The sequence below is a fragment of the Hydractinia symbiolongicarpus genome, chromosome 4, assembly GCF_029227915.1.
Source record: "Hydractinia symbiolongicarpus strain clone_291-10 chromosome 4, HSymV2.1, whole genome shotgun sequence".
In the NCBI taxonomy this organism is placed as follows: domain Eukaryota; kingdom Metazoa; phylum Cnidaria; class Hydrozoa; order Anthoathecata; family Hydractiniidae; genus Hydractinia; species Hydractinia symbiolongicarpus.
This window is the reverse complement of record NC_079878.1, coordinates 21645237-21661116: the sequence shown is the minus strand read 5'-3', so window position 1 is coordinate 21661116 and position 15880 is coordinate 21645237. Positions and strand designations below refer to the sequence as shown.

At 32.0% G+C, this 15880-nt stretch overlaps 1 protein-coding gene across 6 annotated transcripts in view; it reads left to right on the top strand.

The window, feature by feature from the left end:
- LOC130641825 (kinesin-related protein 10-like) overlaps window positions 1-15880 on the top strand; it is a 32262-nt gene that overhangs the window by 7742 nt on the left and 8640 nt on the right. Inside the window, exon 1 of one of the 6 annotated variants that reach the window (XM_057448801.1) lies at window positions 591-1249. The exons of 3 other annotated variants lie outside the window; for them this stretch is intronic. Coding sequence is in view for 1 of the 3 variants with exons in the window: in XM_057448798.1 (XP_057304781.1) it covers window positions 3790-3879 (90 nt within the window). In the remaining 2 variants the exon portion in view is untranslated. Of the gene's footprint in view, window positions 1-590; window positions 1250-1277; window positions 3880-3929; window positions 8087-15880 lie in introns of those variants that run through there. 2 more of the 6 variants (XM_057448798.1, XM_057448802.1) reach the window with 2 other exon arrangements.

The window sequence follows — 15880 nt, the reverse complement described above, 5'->3', positions numbered from 1 at the left end:
AGCTATAAAATACTTTTAATGATTATTGTTTACGTTTCTAGTATGTCAATGGAGTCCTAATATTTCTTTTTCCGTATTTAAATTCGTGAGTTTTTTTATTTAATGAATGTCGCTAAAATCTAACTGGCCTTTTTAAATTCCTTTCGCTCTTATTTGGAAACATCCACTCCGCCAACCCCCACTTAATTGTGATTCCGTGTGAAATGAAGCTCTCCAGCCTCGTCTCCACGAATGCACACTATTCTCGACAGCCTGGCGACAGTATAAATTATGACGTCACCGCATAGCGACATTTTATGCAAACATTTATGAAAAATATTGAAAATGCTTTTTTTAATATACTTGCACACTATTAAAACCACAGTAACATTGTATTGATGTTTACTTCGGTAAAACAGTCCACGGTTTGCTATTTGATGTATGTCTGTTGTTTATGGAGATGATTGTATATATAACAAGAAGATGCGATGTACGTCAAATGACGATGTCATAACGACTTAAAAATATCAAGAAGTGAATGTTGACTAACATGGTGCATACAGCTTCGTGCGCTGTACAAGAATTTCAGCTGGGTGTTTCCATGTGAATAAAATATCAGAACAGAAGAAGATTGTTATTGTTGTCAAAGTTTTTTCTAAATATTTCTGTTCTTCACTGGCTCTTTTCAGACTTTATTTGGCTTAACAAAAACATTTCACACTCATTATAAAACAAAACTGTAATATAATTTAAGGATCTATGGATAACAATACAATAATTTATGTATTCCCAGGCCTGTTAATACTTTATTATCGATAATTTTAACAGCATTGCAATTTTCTATGTATACTGAGAAAGTTTATAAGTATTACGTATTGTGCGACTCGTGGTATTTCGGAATAACGTGTAAAAATTTGAAGCCTCTTCGATTAATCGATTCGTTGTTAACACCTTTATTTCAAATAATAAAATGATTTATTCTTTTTTAAAAAATGTTCCCATTGTTTACGTCTTATGTCGGCTGTTTTATTATGTACAAAGTTTAAAGTGATCTTGTCGCCAGTTCGAGTTATCGTGTGTGAGTGAAAAAAAAAGCGAGCGCATACAAACGTGGATGTTCGACGAAGAATTTCGGTGAATCATATGTACAAAGTATTTTCTGTAAATAGTATATGATGAACACGGAAGCGTTTTTATTATTTGTTGTAAATACGAATGAAGAGATATCATTTGTAAGCTGTTGTTGAGTCAGAAAGACGAAGCGATTAATGTAAGTAAAAATTGAACATGTTCTTTGTGTAAAAACCAAGAATGTGACTTTTTTATGGAACTTAGAGTGATATTATATAGCTAGAATCTCGAGTATCTACATTTATTTGATCGTAAGAACAACTTTATAAGAACAGACTCGTTTAAAAAATGAGGACAAAATAAGAACATAAGGGCTAGACTGGTAATAATTTGTGGAAAATAGCAGTATTTTTGGGCATTTCTTGATATGATAACAGCGTCGCCTGACATTGCTCCACAGTCAATTTGCTGAGAAAAATGTGTTGGACGATTGAGAACGTTGGGAATGCGTTAGTCGCATTTTCTACAATTTTTTAGAGAATAGTTGATAAATCACCATTAAACAAAGATTGTATTATCCATGGTAACATTCCACAGCGCATCTTTGATCACACCAAACTCCACCCTGTTTTTAAATAGACTACAATGTGTTTTCACAGTTTTTTATAGTTCGTAAAAGAAACCCTACACCCAGAGTTCCACTTTCAGTTACTATGGGTTCCACTTTCTACTGGCGCTTAGAGAATTCACTAAACTAAAAAAACACGTTCCGATATTAAAAGGAGCAAGCTTAGAACATCTACAAATTTCTTCTTAATGAACAAAGTACCTACGTTTTTTGTCTGCAAGTTGGCCGCTTTTACCACTTCGACTTAAAAACACACGAAATGAATACGGCCCGATAGACATGGCCTTGACCTGCCACTCTGGTGTACAACTACCACTTAAGGGCCGAAGCTTATGCGGGCAAAACCTTTTGTGTGTTTTTTTTTTGTTGTTGTTGGTTTTTTCGTCAGTTTTGCAAAAGTTTGTGCCTTTGGAAACTATAAACCAGCAAAATACGAAAGTCATGGAATTTTTTTTAAAACGCGAAGGTTTTTTTATGACAAAAGAAAATCAAAAAACGGGGAAATCTCACAGTTAGTTTCTTCTTTAATCATAACTTCTGATTCCTTGAAACAGTAGAAATCTCACAGTTAGTTTCTTCTTTAATCATAACTTCTGATTCCTTGAAACAGTAATGGATGCAGACCTTTGGTTACTAATATCAATAATAAAATGAGAATTTTTGTCATTCACGAAAGAACCTTGCAAATGAAGTAATTTTTGATTTTGTCCGAAAATTGCATTTCGCAAAAGTTTGTGTCGCAAATAGGCGAATACTTCTGCCCTTGAAACTTTTTCCCCCTAAAGTAGTCACTATAAAAACATGCTGTATGAGGATATCATCCTGGGGTTGTTAGTTACAACAAGAGGTCTATTGTTTCGAACAATAGAGAAATAAGAACAATGAACACTCTGGTTAAAATACTCTTTAAAAGCGTGCAATAGCCGTCGTTCGCTTGCTCAAAATAGTTGCTGGACGGCTGTTTTGTGCTAAAATTGAAATTGAGATGCACATGTACAACAGGCATCCCGCGGATATTTCCACAAGCTAACATCTAGTGTGCTTTCCATAAGAGTAAGTATCAGGTGCTTAACCAACAATCAACCATGACTCAAGTCGATAAGCGGTCAACCGGTTGCTTTAAAATGACCGACATTGCGTTTACGTGCGCCGCCAGAAGGGAGTTCCTAACCTCCAACATTGTAATTACAGGACGACCATGCTACCACCTGAGCTATGAACGATTTCCCTTTAGCCTCTCAAAACTATGCTAAGCTGATGCTCATTGTATTCTATTTTGTGTAGATTTCTTACAGAGTGGTAAAGTTATGTATAATCATTTTAAAAATATTATTAGAATCAAAACTAGCGCTGTCTTAATAGCCAGTAATATAAGAACATATAATATTTTGAAAGTTAAAAAAAAGTAAAACAAGTCATGAACATGCCAAGCCTCACATGGGTGTATTTCTAAGAACAAAAACTTGTTTATTTGCGTCAACAAAAGGGAGATTACAAAAGAGTAATTAGGGTTGTGAAATGTTCGAAGATGCACATGGCCGCTTAATTTGTTATTTTAAAGAACGTGTTAAGAACGCGATACTTTGTTTTTATAAAACAAAATTAGCCAATTAAACAAAGTCGCATGCATTTTTCTTAAGATGCGAATTTTGCTGCAAATATTCTCTCATTTTTGCCATGCCTTACGCCCTCGCAAACGCATATAGTGCAAAAAAAAGTTGGGCGTACGCCTTAATTTAACATGCCATCCCTTCCTTATGGACATTTTAATATGAGTACGGTGGAAAGAAATGAAGCTCTCCTCTGAGAAGAAAATTGATACGTTTTAGAAAGCTGACAACGGCGTGAAAGAGCTGTTACACGAAAATATTGACATTGCCAACTTCATGTTTTGTTATTGGGATTAGAAAGGAGAATAAATTTCAAAACTTTAAAAAACATAAAACACACACAAAGAAATTGCAATGAAGTATTTTGAAGCATTGATTTAAAATTAGCAAACATTTTGAGGGATTTTTTTTGTTATTATGGGAAAAATTTTAAGCAAGGATTTTTTAATGTGGTTTGCTTTTCATTTCTGAGTTAACTTTCAAGATTGTTGCATTATTATAATGGCGAATTCAACGTTTGTGAATGGTATTTCTGATAACAGAACGTTGGAAAATATTGAAGCGTTTTGTGATTTTCTTTACAGTACAGAGGTAATGGTTTTAAATATATAGCATATGAACTTTATAAAATTGTTATTAGCTAATTTGTTTTAATTTTTTTTATTATTTTAATATTGCTATGGTCTAAAATAGAACACTATATATTAAAGTCCGATACAATGTTTGAGACGGTATATTACCTGTCCAAAGTGACTCAGAATTCTACAAAGATGTCGAAATTTAGCATTGGTTAAAAATAGATCAATGAATACACAAAATATGACTCGTTTACTGCACGTGTTTTTTAATAAGGACGTTAAACTATTAATGTGATTGTGTATCCTTGTTTTTTTATTACATTTTAACCTCAGATATTCTTAACAGTTTCTCATCAAACATGACTCCAATATCTAGACTAGCGTATGTATGAACAAAATTGACGACTCTGTTAAATCTGCAGTCAAAGATTACCTGTTGTCTGATATATTTCTTATCTAGTAGTGGCTGGTAGAGGTGGGTTTTGTTTTATGTAGTTAGCTAATTTCGAGGATACAACCTGCTAATGTTACGGGAGGGACCACAAACGCGTGTTCCAGAAGTTTTAAAGCTTCCATTTGAGTTACAGAAATGTCTGACGTTTTTGACAAACTGACTACGACGTTAGATGGGACTCGAACTCGCGATCTTTTGCACGCAAAGCGAGCGCCCTACCAGCGGAGCCAAAGTTGTCTTTTTTTAAATGTTTTTAACCTGGAGCTTTAAAAATAGAAAAAACGTGTATCCGCATTAGAAATGATTTTTTGATAACTAAACTTAACAACAACAATAACAACAACAACAATCTAGTTTTTACAACTTTCGTGTGACTTTCAGAATTTCTCTGTTGTCACGAGCAACTGTGCTGCACATAAGACAGTGAAGTATCACGATTCTATTTATATGTTATTTGGATGTTCTAATGCCATTCTTTTTATTTCACTTGTCAAATTTTAAGACGGAATAAAGCTTTAAGTTAAATATTAAGAAAAGAGAGGATCAACGCATCAACATAGCAAAACTTTTGTGTATTTTTTGTCACGACATCGCGAGATGTTTGCAAAAAAGCTGTACACATTTTTTTAATAAAAATTCCTTTTTTATAAAAGAATCATCAAGGGTCTGTTTTCTGAAATTTTAAGAATGTTTTAAGAATAATTCTAAGGCCCAATCACCAGATATATTTTTTTTTGCCTGCAATTAAATATAATCAGCGTATCAAAATGCAAGTAGGCTGAAAAAAAAATCAAGAATAATTTAGCATGGCAGGGATATGTCACTTAAATTAACTATAAAGGCTTATCTCGAAATGTCCATCCATTAACTTTTTTAGAAAAAAGGGGATGGTCCTAGCTACATGGTTTGATTTTATGTGCTAAAAGACGTAACAAACGTTAGAGACACGTCTTTTTTTATAAATAAGGGTCTGAGCCCAATGTTAAAATAATTTACTGTTTTTATCGTCTGTATTTTATTGTCAACCATAAAGAATTTATCAAAAAAGTCAAATTATTTTTACACGATAGTGCTTTGTGCAAACTTTTATCCAAATAATGTGAATAACTCTATGCATGTAGGCTACCTATTTCCCCCCATCTTTTCATTATAGTTCTACCTTTTTTGTGTGTCCTTACATGGTGCCATCAATTTATTTATTTTTAATTAGTCTCTTCTTTTTTTTTTTTTTTTTTTTTTTTTCTTGTTCAATGTGTCTACTTACTCTACCGGCACCATTTCGTACTCTGTGAGCCCATTTATTTCATTATGCACTTAGATTCAATATATTTTTTTACTGATCTTATAGATTTTATAGTTTTTTATAGTTTTTATTTTTTTGTAGGCAGAAGAACCATTTGTAAATTATGGATGCCAAATATATGTTTAATAATAATAATAATAATAATAATAATAATATCGACGCTAATTTCCAAGTTATTTTTGTGAGTGCTAGATCTAATGTAATTTTTAGAACTTTTTATTGTCATGGAAACGTCGTTTTGGTTTTGGGTTTTTAGTTTAATCTTATATATCTTCAAAGATAATGATGATGAGTTTTTATAAAGTTAATTCTTCTATCGTTAGATGTCACGATATATGTAATTTTTCAAAGTCGACATTTTCCAAACGAAGCAAAGTTGATATTGTTTCCAAACAGGTGCTTCAAATGTCTATTTTGCTGCTGATGTTAAAATAATTATCGATCATATAATTATGCGTTATGACGCCATTATTGTTTCGCAAACAACTCCTTTAAACACAACCTCTCCTTAGTCTTCTCTCTACAGGTGTCCTAATCAAATAGAAGCCTATCTTAGGAAGTTGAGTTTTTGTATACTGGCATTAACACGTAACTTTTGGCAGGTATTTTGGATGAGGAACTCAAGTTGCACACATAAACTAGAAACCAACAAATATGGAATTTTTTAGTGGAATTCTCTTTTTTATTATTATTATTATTATTGTTTTGAACGAAGTAATATAGAGAGAGTATTTGTAACAGAGAACAAGGAATGAAATGTTAACTACTAGAAAAGTCATAGGGAAGAATCTATTGCATTGTTTGTTCTGTGTTTTGCCGAAACCAAAGAAAGAAAACGAACAAAGCAAGCAAAAAAAAAAATGTGTAGGACTTTGAAAAACAATTTTTAATTTTGTTTTGTTTAAGTACATTATTTGAATGAATTTATATTTTTGTGAAGTGTTTTGAAACGGAATCATGTGAAACGAGTCAGAAGCCACAGAGTATTCATAGTAAATAAGAAATTCACAAAAACATAAATCGGGGACGCATTGTTTTACTACCATTTTAGAATATAGATAGCTAAAGGTAGTAGTAGGTTTATCACATAGAAGTTCATGGGGAGAACATCACGGTTAGTGTCATCTATGGGCCTGCAGTTTAAAATGGTAGGTAGGCTGGAATAACAGTTTCCTGTTTTAACCAATTACTTTCTTATTAAATCAATTTTTTGACCCAACTTTACGGTATTGATTGGTTCCCTTCTTTATTGAAGGAAAATTTTTTACATAAGAACATTAACTATTTTTATTTTTATTTTTTATTTTTATTTTATTTCTAAGCTTAAAACTGTTTTAACTCTTAAAGGTCGGGTACTGAAATATGCGGGAAAACAACCTGGTACCTGGGAACTAGGTTGTCATGAAAAGTGCTTATGTTTTGACAGAGGATTAATTGGACTACCCAACAGTAACAAATACGGATCTTAATCTTGCGTTCAGCCATCACGAATTTCACGAACCTGATTATTTGTTGACCGATAAACCGGTTCTTTTTTTAAAAAAAATAGGTCGCCCTTTTAAATGTTAACTCGCTATAAAATTTTAACCAATGGAAGTCTTATGTCTATATATGGACTGTTCTTATGTGAGAAAAGGAAGGGGAAGTTTGTTGAACATTATTTGCTGCAAAAGAAAGATTCAAAATGGTAGCACAATGCTTGCATGCGTTCTATGGCATTTTACAACATCCTTATTAGCTGTTTGTTCTTAATTTTGTTTTGCTTTACAGCTCTTCCTTTTCCCTTCCTCCCTTTCCCGTTTAAGACTGCTAATTATTAGACTCTAGTATTGGGGTCACAAAAAACTTTCGTTTATGTGATAAAAAGGTTGTGTTTTGCTGCTGTTTTTGTTGTTGTTGTTGTTGTTGTCTGTCTGTCTGTTTGTTAGTTTTTGTTTGTTTGTTTGACCTGTTGTTTTATTTTCAATTTTATTTTCATGGCTACCCACGCTTTTATATTTGGTTTTGAAATCTAAATCTAACTTTAAACGTTTTTAAAACTTTAAGTTTTTTCTTCGGAAACATTCATCAACATGTTCGGCATTCTCTCTCCACCGCGTTTTCAGCCTTGCGCAATCTTCGGCACGAGCAGCGCAATCTAAGCGAATACATGCGTTCGGCGCAATATGACGTCACAGACGAAAGTAACCGGAATTTTCGTTGAACAAAAAACGTTAATAGAAAAATTGTTTTTAAAATAATGTATTTGATAACATTACACGTGTTTTTAAGGAATCACTTTATAATTTTATTTTAAATAATTTCTTTGAATCTTTTTTTTCTCTTTTTGTTATATAATTTTACAAAAGTATTCTGTGTGATCTCCTGAGTATTTACATGATGTCTCCTCTCTCTCTCACCGAGACGACGTCGAAAAAATGTTGTCCCGTGTTGTTATAACAACGGCAGAGTCATGAAATCCAGGTAGCTACGTGTTTTTGTTTCTGTTTTGTTTTGTTTACTTTTGGGTTTTTTGGTTAACTAATCCATTTTGCATGTAAATTTAAATCTGAATTCTTCCTGATAAAAAAAAAACGAACTTAGAGTCCAGGGCAAAGAAAAAATATTACAAAAAACTACATAGACTCAAAAATCATTTGTGGTGTGTATAATTAATCTGATATAGAATTTTTTTTTATAAGAACGATTTTTATAAGAACCCAAAACTTGATTTTTACGTAAATTTGAGCCCGTTTTTTTTTTATAAGAAACCTCGTGAAAACTCTACTTTTAAAATTTTATTTAAAACGCTTTTAAAATTTTATCGACACTTTTTTTTATAAACACCCTGAGTGTTCTTAATTTTTACATGTTCAGCCTAAACGGTTCTTATATTTTGTTCTTATGTTTTTAGCACTTTTTAGAATACAGCAAATTACAAATACACGCTGTCTTTTATAAGAATATACTTTATTAGAATATACTCTTTAAGAATATTTTCGATGAAATTAGAAAAAAGTTAGAATATCCTAATAATAAGCTACAAGTTTCAATTGAAGTTTTTTTTTCAAAAATATAGTCGTCTGCCTGTCAGTTAAATTAAGCTCGTTAAAAACAACAGCACTTTTGGGGTGATTTTTACACCAGTTTGCATTGTCAGATTTTTCAATCTTAACTGTGATCTGAATGGTTTTTGTTAATAATATTCATCTTCCTTTTAAATTTCGGATGGCCTGCCTTTGAGGGATTTCTTATTAAAAAACTTTTTACGCGTTTTCGTTCCCAGAGCTCACTGATTGGGGGACGCTAAGATTGGCTTTTTTTTATAAGGTTCATGTGAACAGAAATTGTCGTCTAGACTATATGTGATTTTGGCGCGAGTTTGAAACAAAATTTCGCAATGTTATGTGCTCCATTGAAAGTTCATTTTTTTATTATTGGAAGCATTCCAAAGATTAAAATATTTATTTGAGAATACTTTTATTTCATAGCTTTATTTGCGATGTGTTTTGTATAACTAATTTTTATTATAAAAATGAATAATGAAGAGAATCTCCGTTAATAATGGCTGCGCACAGATTTTTTTCGGATCTCTCATTCAGTAACTTATTTTTTTGACGAGTAAACCCGCACATCTTTTTCGGGTTTTATCTGTTTTTAACACAAAAATGGCTTCCAACGCAAAACCGAAACGAAACACCGAGACATCCTAGTTATTAACTTGTTTAAAACACAAATAACCACAGCGCGTGCTTAAAAATTACTTTAAACCCCAAAATTTTGGCCAGCTTTTATTGTTCAGTGTTGCTATGGTAACAAATCTATTGTCATTTCTTAATATATCAATCAGCTAATCACTCTCTATCATCTATCATACCTTCTAATTTCCGCGTTTGTTTTGATTTTTTGTTGTAAAATGTCATAGAGAAGGCTAAGTAAAAGGGGAGATAGAGCCTTTTGAAAACTAGACTGTTCTTGCCGTGTTTTCTTTAGGTACATTTTTTATTATTGAAAAAAATTATAAAAAAAATGAAGCTAAATATGGCTTAAATTGAGGACAATGGCTGAAATTTTACTGACTTTTAATTTTTTTTCTGGCGAAAACACAAAAAACATGGCGGGAGATACATCAGAAAAGAATTATGCAGAATCATTTGTTAATATTCTGCGAAACTAGTGCTTTTACGGCTGTGAAATACACGATTTTTATGAGAACAGCGTTTTTTCGCTTCAACATAAATATTCTTAAATATTCTTAATCATCTTGTTATATTCTTTGCATATTTTTAACTGGTGTAAAAATCACCATTAGGTGACCACTGACCAACCTCGTCCCAGGACTTGTTACAGGCCGTGCAAATATAAAAAGCCTAACAAGTCATATGGACGAGGTTGATAACACAGAGACAATTAGATTTTTATTTTTTTTGGTTTAAGATGCAAGCAAAATTTCAAAACTTAGATTTTGAATATTCTTATAAAGTATATTCTTATAAAAGACAGCGTGTATTTGTAATTTGCTATATTCTAAAAATTGCTCAAAACATAAGAACAAAATATAAGAACCGTTTAGGCTGAACATGTAAAAATTAAGAACACTTCAGATCAAAGTCAAATTTCATGGTGCTTATGAAAAAAAGTGTCGATGAAATTTTGAAAGTTTCCAAAACAAGTTGAAGAACATTGTTTTCAGAAAATTTTTATTTTTGAACCTTCTCAAAGAAAAACATTGTGAAAACAAAAAAACTTGTTAAATTTTTTAACTTGAAAATATCGTAACACCTTTAGGACACATTGTTTTGTTTGAGGGATTCCACATTTTTGGAGTTTCTCGAATTTTATGTGTGAAAAAATAAAAATTTTATATACATAATGATTTAAGATTTAATATGCGGAGCAACAGAAGTTTTTTTGAAAACATTTCTTTAAAAAAAACTAATGAGATGAAGAAACAAAAAATGATGAAAAAAGATCGATATTTCGTTAAAGTTAGTTAGTCATTTTTGGTTTTTTATTTGTTTGTTTGTTTTTGTTTGTTATTTTTATTCTTATTATTTAATTTTTATAAAGCTTACAGTTACTTTAATTGTTCTATACTATTTATTATTTTTATTTATTCTATCTTTGTTTTTTATTTATAGATATAATTTTTTGATTTTCTCTTTATCCGCTTTGTCTCGTATTTTGATTCTTTTAGCCTAGCTGTCATAACATAACCAGCATGGGGTGTCTCATGTTGTATCCTGCGTTAGTGTGCAAGTCTTAAACATAAAAAATCAGTCCTTTTCATCTGGTTACGTAAATATTTTGAAACGCTTGGCAAATTTTACCCGCGTTAAGATAATGGCGAAGTCAATTATTTAAAGATTCTGAAAATCAATGTTGTAGGCTTGCTTGTTTTTTCAGATATTTTTGTTTGATATAGAACCTAACAAGGCATAGGGACGAGTTTGTAGAATGCGTAAAGCATGGCGAAGTCAACCGCCTAAAAATAAACAAATTTTATTTAAAGATTCTGAAATTCAATGTTGTAGGCTTCATGTTTTATCTCAAAAGAAGATTTTCATGTTTTTCCATCGTTTACTCCCTGAGGAGGGTGATAAACTTGTGTATTGAATTGTGAAACTGACGTGGAAGGGAGGACCGTTTGTCAGAAAATTTACAATTCCAATTCCTGTGGATATCTATTTATGTCAGGGAATATTTGTTTCATATTGACCTGCCTGTTGGACAACGGTGAAAACACACATTCGTCCTTGGTACAAAATTCCATCATCCAATATTTTTTTGTGATTAGCGTAGGAATGGGAGCATAGGATGTGGTAAGATCTAAACTAAACTCGTCCCCAGGGTTTTTGTACTTTATTTGACATCAGGAGGACGAGGACAAGAATATTAGGAACTAGGTTTAACCAACTTCGTCCCAAGTTCTCTTTATCATAGGCGTAAAAAAGCCCTAAGAAAAGGTTAAAGTTGAATCCAATTTTAATTTGACGTGAATGAACATTATTTTGTGACTCACCCCAGTCACGCAGAGTCGCTCCTACATTTTGTCGCGTGTCGCTCATGGTGTGTTTGTAAATAGAGGCGTTAATAATTTCACCCTCCCACTTGACGAGTTAATTATAATTACAATGTTTTTATTGTTTTCTAATATTTGATTTGATTTCTAATTTGTTTTTAACTGTGATTTTTATCAAAATGGTCACCTCGCGGGGGGCGTATGAGAAGACACACAAAAAAATGACAAATCGCGACATATAACTGTCAGATCAATATATATTTTTAACAATAAAAAATGTAATGACAACAGAGAAAAGAAGTTGATTTTTAACTTAAACTTTTCAAGGTATACACCTATTCTTTGTTTTTTGTTTGATAAGATTCATAACACTGTTTTTATGCTGAACTTTCAGAGCTATTAGTTTGTCTAGCTAGAAATAAGTTGTATTTTTAAAACTAGATCTTTTTTCGCTAAGTTTGTAGTCAAAAACGAACAAATTTGAGCACATTGGGTTATTTTTTGTCATGTGCGTTTAAAATGATGTCTCCAAATAAAATTGATCTTGATAATTAACGGCCGTCTTCACGTGCTTCGATAATCGATTCTTAACCAATCTACTAATTATCATTTTTTTGCATAACATTTCATAGTCGGAAATTGATACAAAACTCTGCCAGCTAATTGAGACGCTCAGACATTCTTCTGTGTGTTTTGTTGACTTTTAAAACATTATAAATATGACAACGAGAAATTTAAAAAAAGAATTGGAAACAGTGAGTTTTGTCAGCCTCAAAGATAGCCGGCGAGAAGTTTAACAGCTAATGTGTAAGTTGAAAGCACAATACGCTTCTTCATCAAAGACATATTTCTGTGTTGAGTTATACTAGATTTTGGTGACGTCAAAAGTGAAGTCTGTGCATGTGTGTTTTGTTTACATTTTAATGGCGAGACATGATTTCATGTTTGCAAAACTGTGATGCCATGCATTTTTGTTTTGTTTTGAATTTGTTTTTAATGTTAGAAATTTTCGCGCGCAGAAATCTTTACGATATACGTTGATAGATTTAGCGAGGGTTAATTTTTGCGAATCGATTATGGAAAGGTGAAACCCGACCTTAGATTAACGTTTGGTAATAATCAAATGATTTGTAAACGAGGAGATTACTGTAAGTACAAATATGAAATTTGTTTTTACCGGAATCAATTTCGCATACATAGGATTTCGCGAACCAAAGTGCCAATCTGAAAAACTTTCTGGCCTTAAATATGTACTCAACACAACATACGTGAATTTGAAATTACATTTTTTTCGAATTTCTTGTAAATGTTACATCGCTAACGTTCTTTCCATTTTTGTGTTTACAATCTCAATGTAGACATGTGTTGCTGGTCTGTCGTTTCCTATGTCATTAACACCTACTTTTCTCAACCACAAATAATCAGCGATCAAATCTATATGATATAAAACAGCTCGTTCAAATTTCCTGTTTTGTAAATATATATATATACATTTTTTTAAAAGGTAACCACTTTATAAGAAACGGACTAGTGAGTCACCTTCCACGAACAGTAAGATACTGTAAATGTCAAATTTCTAAGTAAGAAACTTTTTTTCACACATGCCTCCTATTAGACGAATATCAAGTAGACTATCCTGAAAAATCGGAAGACGATTTTAATGAAACAGACACCATTATAGATAATGATTAAATTATCCTCTTTTGTATATATGTCTGATAAAAAGTCGTGTTGTGCCAAAATCATGTTTAATATCCCTTTATAGAACCCGTCAAAATTAGGAAATTTGTTAAGTAACTCATTCTAGTCAAACGGCCTCTGAATTTATGGCTAGTAGGATGTTGCTTGGTTTCTTATGAAAATATATGTCATGTAACAAAATACTTTAGGAAATACAGCGCAATTCGTAAGTTTTATTGTGAGCATTCTTTACATCTCCTCTGTTAGTTTTGTGGCTGAAAATCAGTGATGCTATAATGCTTCATAAAGAGACATCTAGGTTGTGAAGTTAAGAAGGGTGTTTCTTTTAAAAACAGCGTGTATTATTTTCATGTGGTAAATTTATGTGCCTTAGTAGCAAAAACATTAATTAAGTTTGTCCTGCCAATTCAATTAATTTCTCCTAATAAGGGCTGGCTTATTTTGTGGTTAAAGCTCAAAATGAGATTTAGCTTAAGATTTGAAAATTATTGCACGTGGAAGCTGTCTGTGATTCTAAAATCATCAATAAACTTCTGGCTACTGTTTTTATTTAAAGGTAGGCTATATTTCGATGTTCAGGACAACATTTTTAAATGTGGTGATGCACTTGTTTGTTATATGTTCTTTTATATCTTCTGCCCGTTTTATTTGTGCTCTGGAGAGTAAACTCCAAAAGTATAAGTGTTCAAACTGATTTCATGATAAGTACGCATGAAATATATTCAGAGAACAATGAGTTTGGAAAAATTCTCGTCGATTATGCACTTCAGCGTGTATTTATTTAACAACCTCGTCCCCAGGGCATCTTATAGCTTTTCTGACATCATGATGGCGATACCAACATTGTGTAGCCGTTATGATATAAAAAAGAGACAACAGGCGTTGGAAACGAGGTTGCTTATTTAAATCATATTTTATTTATTTATTTATTTTTTTACACTTTTTTACTTCGTGTTTTTTTCTTTCTTCTATGTATTTGTTTTTTGATGTTTGTCGCACACCATTACTACTTGATAATGTTTAATTGAAAGATAATATTTAAATTAGAGTCCAGACACATCATTTTCATATCGATTACAAAACTAACTTATCAAGTTTATTACTAAGTGTAGCGCAAGAGCCTTATTATTAAGGTCTGTATACACGACAAAAAATTGTTTTGATAACTGATACGTTTTAGGAATGCAACAGCATGTGTCTGTATTCGTTAGGAAGAACTCCCATTAAACAAAACACACAAAGGGAAGGAAATATCATAAAAATAACTTGATTTTTAACAAAGCCTTATTACCGGTACAACATCCCTAGTGTGTTATTTTTGTGGCTTTCTATTGTGTGTATGGTTTGAAGGCTTTAGTATTTGTTACGAATTCTGTTACAAAAACGTTGGACTGTAACTTAAGTACTTTTAACTACTTATCTAATATCAGCTGATTTATTTGATTAATGAAATAAACAAATAAACAAACAAATACATAAACAAATAAACAAATGAAATAAATATGAAATAAATCAACTTAACCACCCTCAAACTATGATTTTGTAAGTTTTTGAAATAATTGTTATGACGTCATAGTTGCTACGTCACGACAGCATGTACATTTCTAAAGAAATAGTTCACAAGAGAAGTCCAAGCTCCCGCGTTGACCCGGTCGACTACATTAGTGTTTCTCTTCCCGTTTTTTCTTAATTTTTATTTTCTCAAGCTTTTCGTGGGAATGTCATCTTCGCGCTAAATGATTTCACTTTGTGTTACATACAGGCGTGTGTAGGCGCATTTCTTTTATGCTGTTAGAGAATAAACAAAGTTTTATTAGCAGTTGCAAGTCAACATGTAAATATCGATGACTTGGAAATGTAAACATTGGCGAAAAAAATGTCCTTTCATGGGTAATAAAAAGATTGAATGAGCAATCCACGAAATAAAATTTGTACCACATACGCACCGAACTTGTCCACTGGCACCATTTAATATATCTAATTAAAAATGCATGTGGACATGAGTTTGCGTGTATTATGTAAAGCCTCTTGACATCGGCGGCATCATCTTGTCATGCCCCCCGCCATGACGAGTCAAAATGACAAGTATGTAAGATCAACAAAAAAATAAAAATCCGGTCATTCATCAATGGACTCTACTTACAATAAACTTTCATGTAGACATCTTCTACGGACCCAGTCCTTAAAGCTTTTGTTCTAAAGCGAATGTGTGAAAAGGACTTCAACGAGATCTCGGTACAAAGTTGTACACACTATTTTAATCTATTTAACTAACTTTTTAATAATATTCTAACTTTAGTGTTTTGTTTACACGACTGAATAAATGAATGAGTGATATTTGTGTTGGTGATTAAAGCGATATTTTTTGTTGCAAACCAACACTGCGTCGTTCAGGACATCAGTGTGTGTGTGTTTCTTCGTATGGGTTTCCATCTAACGATAGTTCTGTTATTCTTGTCGGCTTAATATTCAATTATAAATATTTTGACGGAAACATCACAAAATAGTTTTTCCGATCATTCTCTTCCCTTTGGATGTATGGTGTGGCTTTCTTT